We start from the raw sequence: 11,490 nt of genomic DNA, 5'->3' as shown, positions 1-11,490 counted from the left end.
CAACTTGGCAACGGATGCAGACAAAACCCAATTAAATCACGTGCTCTAATTCGAGATAAAGTATTCATTACAAAATTGCACACGAAACTTCCGCCTGAGAGGGCGGGTCCCACGTCGTGGGACCGACGAAGTTGTCGGCTACTCTAAAACTTTTCATGACCGAAATGCCCCTTGCGATTGATGGAAGAAGGGCAAAATTGTAGATAAGAGGCACTTGTAGGGCAAATGCCTTGGAACGGAAGCGAGGGACGCCGTTAGTTAACGTCCCGTCAACTCTTCAACTTTTTTTTCTATATTCTTTTTCCCGTGCGCGCAAGGAAAACGTGGGGGGAAATTGGAGCAAAAAATTAGTTTGGTCCAAAAACGATAACCACAAAAAATAAAATATAAGAAAAAAAACGACGGAATTGCACTTGTTTATGTATCGGTTTACGTCTTTTTCGTTTTTCTTTCACGACTCAAAATGAACAATATAGAGAAAAACATGACCATCGTTAGCCACTAAACAATTACGGATTTTACTATAAATTCTTTGTTTTAAAATATAAAAAAATACAAATTTCTGATTCCAAAGAATATACATTGAATGTAAATAACATACCCCCGAATGAAAAAATAAATAAATATAAATACTATGAAGGTGATATACAAGAGCAAGACCGTCATTTAAGATTTTTTTTTTCTGTTTTTGTTTTTCCTCAACAAGTATAAAATTCTCTAGATTAATTAACTTCATTGCTTTGCGTATTTCTCGTGCCGTATAAATAAATAAATAAAATTGTCATTTCATGCTAATAAAAAAATATATTATTATTTTATTATGGGTGTGAGGTTAAAGCCACAGAAATCGATTGGCCGGGTGGATGATACCCATTACCCACATGTGAGAGACAGCTCGCGAGATTCATCCTAAAATCTCTTCTTTTTCTCGGCAAACCCACAAAATTTAAATATAAAAAAAAATCCGATATTTTTTTTGGGGAGTCTATAATCGGAACATGTCGAAGAATGCGACGGAAAAAGCTCCGGAAAAATCAAATTTTGCCCGGAAATGTAATTTGCTGAGCCGGTATCTGAAGCAGAACGGAAGTTTCAGAGGCATCGATCTCGGGTTGACCCGAAAACCCGATTCCGATCTCGGGCTAACCGGAAAACGCAAACCCACCGGTAAAATTTTCTTTTTCCTTTCGTTCTTTTATGATTCTGAGCGAATGGGCGGTTTAGGGTTCCTAATAACAAGAAGAAGAACAACAGAAAAAAAAGAGAAAAATATACGATGAGAGAGATCTCTTCTTCACTAATTTTGAGCAATTTCTCTTGTCTGAAAACAGTTGAATAAAAATACGGTGAGTTTGGATTTATCACTGTATTACATTAAAAAAAAATTATACTATGAAATTTGATAACTGATAACAAATATATATTTTTTTTATCTGGTAGTGTCAATTAACAAAAAAACATGTTTTTTTTTCGGTTAAAAAATGTGTTTTTTGTGTTTATGATTATTAACTTAAAGCTTATGATAATTTTTTTTTTTTTTTATTGATTGGTGGTCTGAGTTATTGTTTTAAAATAAAAAATAATAATTCTCAGGTCAAGAAAATGCGATGAGGAAGCCGGAAACTCGGGAGATTAAAACCATCGACTTTATTCAGACATGTCGCGACGCCGTACCATCTGCGTCCTCTGGAGCCAAACCGAATGTTGCCGAGCCCAGGTGCGATACAAATTATTTTTATACAAAAAAATAATACAAATATTACAACGTTACTAATTCAAATATGGTTATAATTAAGGAGACGGAATATAGACATAAACGTGGGTCAAAATTCAAATATTTCGGGGTTGGGTTATTTTTTATTCAGTAGTTTTTTTAGAATATTTATTTATCATGATTTTTTTGGTTTAAATTTATTTATCATGATAGTTTGTTATATCCCGTTTGATTTAGTTTTGGATTCAATTAATTCGATTTAAAAATAATTAGATTAGGTATATATGTGTCTTGAACCGGAACGACCATCCCTGTGAAAGTTCAGTCTTTTGAGTTTGGTGGTAGTTGGTATTTGGGTATCCGGTTGAACCTCCTGAACCGGTTTTGGTTAACGCGATTTCAAACCGTGGTTGGTTTCAGTGAACCGGAGCCGGGAACATCCCCGTTGACGATATTCTTCAGCGGAAAGGTTATAGTCTTCGACGAGTTTCCGGCGGATAAAGCCAAAGAGATCATGGAGATCGCCAAACTAGCGAACCCTGAAACCATTTCGAACCTTCCCTTTGGTTCAGAGTCTGCGGCTGACGACGACGACAACAACTACAACTCCAAGATGGATTACCTCAAGAACGACGACGACAACAACAGCAAAAGCAATGTGGCTATTCCCGATCTGAACGAGCCAACGAGTTCGGGAAACCCTAATAACAACCAGACGATACAGAAGAACCAGCTGGTTGAACGTATAGCTCGTAGAGCCTCGCTTCATCGTTTCTTTGCTAAACGTAAAGACAGGTAAACAAAAAAAAAAACTAACTTTGAACTCTTCTTGTCTTAACTGTAATTAGCTAGGGTTATGGTCTCATGTATGCATATGTATATGATGTATATATTGGCACTGTCTTAGCCCTAGAGTTCTCCATAGCCAAAGGGTTGTCACTCCAACATTCAAGCTCAGAACTTTTCTGAAACGGCTAGTGAATATGATCTCGAAATTTCTCAAGATACATTCGCATAGCCGTGTGTAATTGACAAATTTTTACGGTTACAGGGCGGCGGCTAGGGCTCCATACCAAGTGAATCAAAACGCGGGTCATCATCCTCCGAAGCCAGAGATGGCGAGTTCATCGTTAGAACGAGGCCAATCATCAGGACAAGAGAATAATAACGCAAAGGGACATGAAGATATGTTGCTTGAGGAGGAGAAAGAAGAAGAAGAAGAAGGGCAATGCGTGAAAGACCTTGAGCTGAGGTTGTAGAGACACCGCTTACTTCACCTTCACAATGGAACAGATATTCACTTTTAGATGATTATTACAATTTGAATATATATATGGTCGGATTATTTGCTCTTAGTTAAGAGGTCATTTGTATGTATTGTTGTATTAGATCCCATCATATGTTTTTATAATTATATTTGCTGTAGCTTTTTTAAAATCTTTTTTTAAATAGAAATATATTGTTAGAGTTCATATGTTTAGGACCATTAGAGTGTAGTGTTAACTGACCGATGAAACTAATAAAAGGTATCACGAAACCTTAAAGCCCTACTAATGTTATGTTATATTCTATTTTTAATATGTAAAATACTTTTCTTCGAAGAAAAACTTATTAGATAGCAAATACATTGAATTTCCTAAACTTATTTTTATGAAGTAACTTTAGTATTAATAAAAAAACTAACTAATGTCTGTTTTTATAAATAAAAACGTAAAACTCATAAAAAAACTTGTAAAATTGCGAAAAATTCTCAACATCGGTGAATCTTCGGTAGTTGACGACTCAACCCGATGGTCTTCACCACTATCATCATCAATCTGTATGGGAGCATCTGTACCAGGTGTATCACCTTGAACCTCACCTTCAGTAGAATCCTCAATTATCGTTCGAGGAATCATCTCTGAGTCGATCAAACCACTACTATTCTGAGCTGGATTTTTGCACTTCTGAATATCCCGAATAGTTTGATCCTCCATGAACACAGCGTCTCTGCTTCTGACGAGCTTCTTCTCAACTAGATCATAGAATCTGTATCCCATTTCATCAAGGTCATATCCGATGAACACACACTCCCTCGACTTCGCATCCAGCTTCGACCTTTCATCCTTAGGAATATGAACAAACGTTTACACCCAAAAACCTTCAAATGACTGTAAGAAACATCCTTACTAGTCCAAACCTTCTCCGGAACATCACCATGTAACGAAGCACTAGGTGACAGGTTCAATACATGAACCACGGTGTTCAAAGCTTCTCCCCAAAAGGAATTCGGCAGGCCTGATTGAGAAATCAAACAGCGAACTCTCTCCATGATCGTCCTTGTTCATGACAATAGGCATCAAACGGTCCGGAGTATTCACCTCCATTATCGCTTCGGATACACTTCAACTTCTTTCCAGTCCGTCTCTCCACCAAGACTTGAAACTGCTTGAAAATGCCCAGAACTTGATCCTTAGTCCTCATCATATACGCCCACAATTTTCTTGAATGATCATCGATGAATGTGACGAAATATGATGCACCACCCATTGATCTCGTCTTCAATGGACCACACACATCCGAATGCACCAAATCGAGAATCTCCGATTTTCTCGAAGGTGTAGAAGACTTAAACGCAACTCTGTTCTGTTTTCCCGCAAAACAGTGATCACATTTCTTCAGATGTAATCCCGAGACTCCTTGTAGAACCTCCTTCTTCGCCAGTATATACATTCCTTTCTCACTCATATGACCAAGTCTCCTGTGCCACAACTCAATAGCATCTTCACTCTCTAAGGCATTAATGATATCCTTAGAAAGCTTAGCATACATTAAGTATAGTGACGAAGACTTCGTCCCACGAGCCACAACCATGGCGCCTCTAGTAAGCTTCCACTGACCTCCACTGAATGTACTGTTGAAACCCTCATCATCAAGTCTTCCCGCTGAGATCAAGTTCAGACGAACATCTGGAACATGCTTAACATCCTTAAGCACAAGTCTAGTACCAAGACTAGTCTCCAAGCAGACATCTCCAATGCCAACAACTTGAGCTGATCCATCATTACCCATCTTGACGGAACCAAAGTTACCCGAAGTATAGGTAGCAAATAATTCACGTCGTGATGTGGCATGAATAGAAGCTCCACTGTCAATCACCCAACTGGTCTCATGGCATGCGAGGTTGATCATTTCACCATCGATCATGATCAGAAACTCATGTCTTGCAACTGCAACCCGTTCCTCGCCGTCTTGTTGCTTATTTCCTTTCTTGTTGTCCTTCTTCAATTTCCAGCAATCTTTCTTGATATGTCTTCTTGTGGCAATAGTGACACTCCACATTTGCAAATTTGTTAGATTTGCTCCTGCTCCGATTCTTCTCCTTCGGATTCCGATTCTAGTTCCTCCCCCTCGATTCAGATACCAGAATATCAGAACTCGAGGAAGCTCCTTGAGATTGTCTCCGCGTCTCCTCATTTAGAATACTGTTCTTCGCATATTCCATCGAGATGACACCATCTGGAGCTGAATTCGACAACGACATCCTAAATGTCTCCCACGAATCTGGAAGTGTGCTGAGAAGCCATAAACTCTGAACCTCATCTTCAAAAGTGATCCCCATATCAGACAACTGGTTCAACAGACCTTGAAACACGTTCAGGTGATCTGTCACCGGACTGCCTTCGGCGTACTTTAAATTGACCAACTTCTTGATGAAGTACAGCTTGCGATTTCCAGTGTTTCGAGCGTACAACTGCTCCAACTTGCTCCACAAAGACCGAGCATTAGTCTCACCAGTCACATGGTTTAGAACATTATCATCCACCCATTGCCAAATCAAAGCACAAACTTGTCGATGAAGCAATGTCCTTTTTCCTCAACGAACAACGGTAGGTGGCACTCTTTCACGTATAGCAGATCCTCCATCTTGCCTTTCCATACGTGATAGTTGGTACCGTTTAAACTAACCATTCTACTAGTATTTGTCTCCATCACTCACACAAGTGCACTGCACAACCAGGGTGCTCTGATACCACTTTGTTAGGGTTTTTACCGTGAATCACGATTCGGTAAATGAGAACCCCTTACTTGTGTGAGCAGGTTAGGATGACAATATCTAGTAAAAACGGAAATTTAAACGAGACAACCGATTTAACGTGGAAAACCTCCTCGGTGTGAGGAGTAAAAACCACGGGACCGTAGTCCACCCAAAAATCCATTATAATCTCAAATTTCCGGGTTACAACGTCCACACTTCAGTCTCCAATAGACAAGAGATACACCCGAGACTTCCGAATATTAACCAATATTCAATCTCAATAAACCCGAAAGAACAAGCTGTAACTTAGGCAGCAAGCTAACCCCATAACTTCTGATTCCGGCAACCAAATACCAACTTCTCTGTAGAAATCAAAAGCTCAGAAGGTGTAGAATAAACATACCAAATTTCAGCTCAAAGGAGAAGAGATGAGCATCCGAATCTTCAACTTACTCGGACATGTGCTGCTGAAGCTCCAATGACGAACAACTTTGGTAGAAACTCCGTTTCTCCAATTCGGACCGTTGGAATCGAAATTCCACCGGACAAATCCTAGAACAATGATTGTAGAATCTCTCCTCCAAATTCCAGATCGATCGGACAAGGAATGACCATCCGATCGAGGCTTTGAGCACAGCTGCACCACACTGTTTTCTCTCCCTCTTTTCTCTCACTCTCTCTTTTCTTCTTTCTGCTCTCTTGCTTGGATTACGCTCTGTATATGTCGATCTTCCCTGACCTTTGAACTCTTTAATTATAGAAAAGAAAAGGGTCCAAAGCAATGATGAAAGAAAACATCATCATGGTGTTTCACGTAAAACACCTTACCCATGTTTCACACAAGGTGTAGGAAGACCCCACAAATTGTCCAGTCTTCCGAGCTGAGGCTTGGGGGGTGGTGACGGGATTACGACTAGCGTGAGATAAAAGGCTACAGAAGAGTGGAGGTTGAAGTTGACAATCAGGCTTTGGTAGAGGCACTCAAAAGTCAAAGGGACACGATTACGGTTGATGGGGTCCTCATCAGGATCATAAGATAGGAGCCAAAACCATTTAACCCATTTTAAAAAATTAGTCAAATAGACTAACCCATTTGGATTTATAAGTGGATCGGGTTGAGTCGACCCGTATAACCCGACCCATTTTGACATCTTTATTCACGAACGCATGCATGCACGCGCACATGTTGCATACTGAACATAGCTGTATAATCTGCATCCGTACTGTCCAAAATTGATTTCCTCCTCACAAACTATCAGATTTATGATTCTATTAATACAACCATCACATTTTTATAAAAAAAAATACGACAATATATATATATACACACATATCTCTATTTTTAAATTTTTTACATAAAAACATGCACGAAGATAAATAACGAAAAAGAAAACGTAAAAACGGAGGAAGAGTTGTGCTCCGAGAGCAAACAGGAACTGATTGAAAGCGTAAAATGCTTTTGATGGAGAAAAGGTAGAAGCTGTCACCACGTTGGGCCGAGAGACTTGCTGAAATACTTCACCGGAAAGTCCACTTGTCGCCGACGACGTTCGTTCCGTACGAATGCTACATAAGGGACAAACACTATGAACCCGGTAACTATCGGGTATCTGAGTATTATTATAAACCCTGGTAAATTCATGTCTAGTCTATAGGCATCAGTAAAAGGGAATGTGGTATAAAGCGATGCAAAACTAGCAACTCCAAGAACTACAATGGAACCGTATATAGTTTTCCACATGGGAAGTCCAATGATGAGAATCATGATAACCCGTATAGATAAGAAGAAGGCTATCCCGTTGAATCCATAGAATAACACTGCATTAAAGGGATCTATAATCATCTCTCCAGCCTTGTGGTGTTCTTCTGGAACAGTATTATTGTTGAATACAGTGGTACTGTCTTGCCAATAGCCACCCGGGGGACTGATGGTGGCTTGGTACGTAGTTGTCACGATCAGTATAACCACCACAAGAACTGAACTCCTCAAGTCGCTTGTATTACGAGATCCTTGTTTGTTATTACCAAGCAGGTTGTTGAGACCCAAATACATTTTTCAGTTGATAAATTTATTTCTAAACTTACAAAATATATAATTATAATTCTTAAATTTATAAAATATATCATTATAATTTTTAAAATAAATTTTAGATCAATTTAAATTTTATAATGATATATTTTACAAGTTTCATAATAAATTTATTAAATAAAAAATTTAGAAATTAGTTTTGTTTAAAAAAAATTATGGGTTTTAATTCCAACTCGGTTCTATTTCATTCTGTATAAATATTTATTGGAAAAATTCTTATAATTACACTGCATTCAATCATATCCATTTGAACTGACTCGTACGAATTTGCCGGTCGCCAGTGACTGCGTACCGACAAAAATTTGTCCATTGTAATAATTAAGTTGGGGTAGTTTTGAAAATATAGAAAGATACGATGGTGTTTTGTAATTTTAGTAAAGTTCGGTCCTAATTTAAGACGGTCTGTTTCATCAGAGATATGGGCCGGGCCTTGTCCAACTAGCTGTCGGTAACACGTGTAGTAATTTCATTGGCTGTCATTTATAAATATCACAGTCCAGTGATTTCCATTTTTATTTAATTAATTTAAATTCCAATAAATATATTTCTGGGGGCCACTCGATCGCTCTCCTCTTTTCTGACGAGAAGCCTCTCTCGTTTTCTTTCTTCCTTCGTTTCCTTTTTCATTTTCTGGGGCCAAGTATTTCGAACCCTAGATATACAGAGGGCGGGGTGAATTTTTCGGGAAACGAAGATCGAAGCAGGGAAATTTACCTAGAAAATGCAGAGGTTGAAGCAGCAGCAGCAGCAACAAGCCCTGATGCAGCAAGCGCTTCTCCAACAGCAGTCTCTCTACCACCCCGGCCTCTTGGCTCCGCCTCAGGTTAGCGGTCTCTCTGTCTCTCTCTTAGCTCTTCTCTTTACGTTTTTCTTCGTTTCAATGGTCGATTTCGTGTTGGATTTGGTTTGCTAGGGCTTTATTTTAGTGTGGATTTGGTCGGCCTTGGTGTTGATTAAGAAATTATCGTGGTAGGTTTAGGGTTAGTTCTTCTGAACACTGGATTCTTGACCTCGATTTGTGGTGTCAGTTTTTGGTTTCGTGATTATTTGTGGAGGTGCTGTCGGTGTCCTCTTTCTCGTATTTTGACTCATGTGATTGTTGTTGCTTGCTTCGTTTAATCGTCTGATTGGTCGACGAGAAAGGTTACGGGTTTGTTGGAATATTATACGATTAATGGACTTCCTTGGCTTCTCGTTGTATACACAGCTTGTGTGTTAACTATTCATTTCGTGGTTTGTTTTCATGATTTCATGAGCTTATGATGTCTGAAAAATGACTCTTTCTTGGAAGGAAGTTTGAGTAAATTCGTTGAAGTTTTTCTCTTTCTGGGTGATTGTCGGTTCAATGACATCACCAACTTGGGATAAAACCACTTCTGTCTAGTAGCTCATCGGATATGCCACTCGGTCTAGGCTCCATTTTTGTCCCTCCAGATTTCTGGTGAACCTTGTTTTGTTGTGTGGAAGTGGCGAAATGTTTAGATGTTGAAATTTTCTGAAGAGCCATATAGACAAGGGTTAGGGTAAAGAAGCAATTTTTTTCTTAATTTGTTTTTCATTTTTTTTTCGTTTCCATTTTTTTTTCCTTTTGCAGATAGAACCAATTCCAAGTGGAAATCTTCCCCCTGGTTTTGATCCGAGTACTTGCCGCAGTGTGTGAGTGTTAGGATTTTTTTCTCTTGTTTTTCCCTTTTTTTCACCATTTATGTATGTTATGTGTATTGTTTTCTGTATTTTTCTCCCAGAGTTCATTTTTATTTTGTTTAAGATTGTGTCGTTGTGAGTACTGGTTTATAACCTGCTCATTAACAATAATTTGGAGCAAGCAAACCTGTAAATATGTAGTGATGGTGGGGCAAAGATACATGGTATTAGTTGTGCACTTGTGTGAACGCATTAATTTTTCAAAATTATGTCAGCGCTGTATTGTTTTCTTTCCAAATTCTTGCTTCGAATTGTCTGAAATGCTGATTCTTTTGTTATTATTTCCTGTTTGTCGATTTCCCAGAATTTTCTTGTAAGATGTTTTGTCTTTCTTTCATCATTTTGTTCCTTTTTCTCTTGAACTTTTAGTTTGTCTGCCTTTGAGCAATTGCAGTTATGTGGGCAATATCCATATTCAAGTGACGGAAGTTCTTCTTCAAGAGGTTTTTGCTAGCACTGGTCCCGTGGAAAGCTGCAAATTGGTTAGGAAGGAAAAGGTTAGTCTGTAAATCGCCAGTTTATGTCATGCTGATTATGTAATATGTATTATTAGGCTGCGGTGTATTTCAGTCAGCAAAATAAATTTTTATTTTACTTGCTTTCGGTTTCTTTATGTGATTTTGCTAAGGTACATATTGTGTTTATCTTTGATTTGAATATGAGCAGTCATCTTATGGTTTTGTCCACTATTTTGATCGAAGATCTGCTGCTCTGGCTATCCTTTCTCTCAACGGAAGGCATTTGTAAGTGGATTGCTTGATTAGTAATGTGTTATATAGACTATTAATTGCTAAAATAGTTAAGTCCTTTTTCTTAGTTTTGTAATATATACTATTTTATATTCTTTGCAGGTTTGGGCAGCCTATCAAGGTTAATTGGGCTTATGCGAGTGGCCAGAGGGAAGATACATCAAGTTGGTTCACTCTTTTATGCTTTAACATTTTTACTGAAATAGTGCTTTTGGTGGTTAATGGTTATGAATGTCATTCTCTGTTTTGATCTTTGTGTGCAGGTCACTTCAATATTTTTGTTGGGGATCTTAGTGCTGAGGTTACCGATGCAATGCTATTTGCTTGTTTTTCTGTTTACCCAAGTTGCTCGTAAGTTTTTCTAAGTTCATGCTGCTAGAAATTTTTTTAATTACTATGACTGAAAATGGAAGTTTATGCTTAATATCTGTTGGATTTAGGGATGCAAGGGTTATGTGGGATCAAAAAACTGGGCGTTCAAGGGGATTTGGATTTGTTTCTTTCCGAAACCAACAGGTATTTTTTTTACTGTTGTCTGCTTGTTATCCATGATGTCTAGTTTTGTTCACCTGATGCATATATTGATTGCTGGCACTTGTTTCTTTTTGCAGGATGCCCAGAGTGCGATAAATGACTTAAATGGTGAGATTGGTGCTAGTAGTGTTCATTAATTTTTTTTTTCACAAGAGAGATGGTCTTAGGAATCACACGGGTTTTTCACCGGTTTTCTAACGTCATGCATCATAATTCTTCTCACATTCTAGGCATTATAGGACGTGGACGTGCCAACAGTTATGCTTATGTGATGGCATTTATCGTTGTATATTGGTGTACTTTCACGTCGAATATATTTTGACCATTTGCTGTGTTGAATTTTAGTTGATTGTGGATTCTGTTTCTTTTCTTAGGGAAGTGGCTTGGTAACAGGCAGATACGGTGCAACTGGGCAGCGAAAGGAGCCAGTTCTGGCGAGGACAAGCAGAATTCTGATGCCAAAAGCATCGTGGAATTAACAAGTGGTGCATCGGGTATGCTAAAGATGTAACCTTTTTTTCCCTTTTACCTATTTGTTTTGTTGTTTCAAACCTTACCTCATAAAATGGAATTTCAATGGGAGATGGTCGAAAGTTTCCAGCAATTCAAGTTTCTTTCTACTCTTTTTTTTTTATGGAAACGGTTTGTGCATCTCTTTCCGTTTTTCTCTTTCTGGGTGATT

General features: G+C 38.4%; 3 protein-coding genes across 3 annotated transcripts in view; 2 read left to right on the top strand and 1 right to left on the bottom strand.

Annotated features, from left to right (window-relative positions):
• Window positions 1-854: 854 nt before the first annotated feature.
• On the top strand, window positions 855-3,186 carry LOC104808068 (protein TIFY 11A-like). Its single transcript, XM_010533586.2, has 4 exons — window positions 855-1,167; window positions 1,594-1,717; window positions 2,135-2,509; window positions 2,766-3,186. Exons 1-4 carry the CDS (start codon window positions 999-1,001, stop codon window positions 2,971-2,973), a joined length of 876 nt encoding a protein of 291 aa, XP_010531888.1. The 5' UTR covers window positions 855-998; the 3' UTR covers window positions 2,974-3,186.
• Window positions 3,187-7,215: 4,029 nt separating this feature from the next.
• On the bottom strand, window positions 7,216-7,785 carry LOC104808351. The gene has a single exon (XM_010534027.1). It carries the CDS (start codon window positions 7,783-7,785, stop codon window positions 7,216-7,218), a length of 570 nt encoding a protein of 189 aa, XP_010532329.1.
• A 610-nt stretch (window positions 7,786-8,395) lies between these two features.
• Window positions 8,396-11,490, top strand: part of LOC104808067 (oligouridylate-binding protein 1B) — a 4,505-nt gene continuing 1,410 nt past the window's right edge. The window contains exons 1-9 of the mRNA XM_010533585.2: window positions 8,396-8,644; window positions 9,416-9,477; window positions 9,920-10,022; window positions 10,192-10,268; window positions 10,377-10,438; window positions 10,538-10,625; window positions 10,715-10,790; window positions 10,886-10,916; window positions 11,183-11,302. Of these exons, the coding sequence (XP_010531887.1) occupies window positions 8,543-8,644; window positions 9,416-9,477; window positions 9,920-10,022; window positions 10,192-10,268; window positions 10,377-10,438; window positions 10,538-10,625; window positions 10,715-10,790; window positions 10,886-10,916; window positions 11,183-11,302 (721 nt within the window). The 5' untranslated portion in view covers window positions 8,396-8,542. The remainder of the gene's footprint in view (window positions 8,645-9,415; window positions 9,478-9,919; window positions 10,023-10,191; window positions 10,269-10,376; window positions 10,439-10,537; window positions 10,626-10,714; window positions 10,791-10,885; window positions 10,917-11,182; window positions 11,303-11,490) is intronic.

This window comes from Tarenaya hassleriana, unplaced genomic scaffold (genome assembly GCF_000463585.1).
Source record: "Tarenaya hassleriana unplaced genomic scaffold, ASM46358v1 Cleome14, whole genome shotgun sequence".
NCBI lineage: Eukaryota > Viridiplantae > Streptophyta > Magnoliopsida > Brassicales > Cleomaceae > Tarenaya > Tarenaya hassleriana.
This window is presented reverse-complemented; position numbering and strand designations above follow the sequence as displayed.

Bases quoted from the DNA above. Each gene is read 5' to 3' on its own strand.
- LOC104808068 (XM_010533586.2), top strand. From the start codon at position 999: ATGTCGAAGAATGCGACGGAAAAAGCTCCGGAAAAATCAAATTTTGCC. The intron at 1,718-2,134 runs GTGCGATACAAA...GGTTGGTTTCAG, and splicing joins CCGAATGTTGCCGAGCCCAG to TGAACCGGAGCCGGGAACAT. The intron at 2,510-2,765 runs GTAAACAAAAAA...TTACGGTTACAG, and splicing joins TTTGCTAAACGTAAAGACAG to GGCGGCGGCTAGGGCTCCAT.
- LOC104808351 (XM_010534027.1), bottom strand. From the start codon at position 7,785: ATGTATTTGGGTCTCAACAACCTGCTTGGTAATAACAAACAAGGATCT.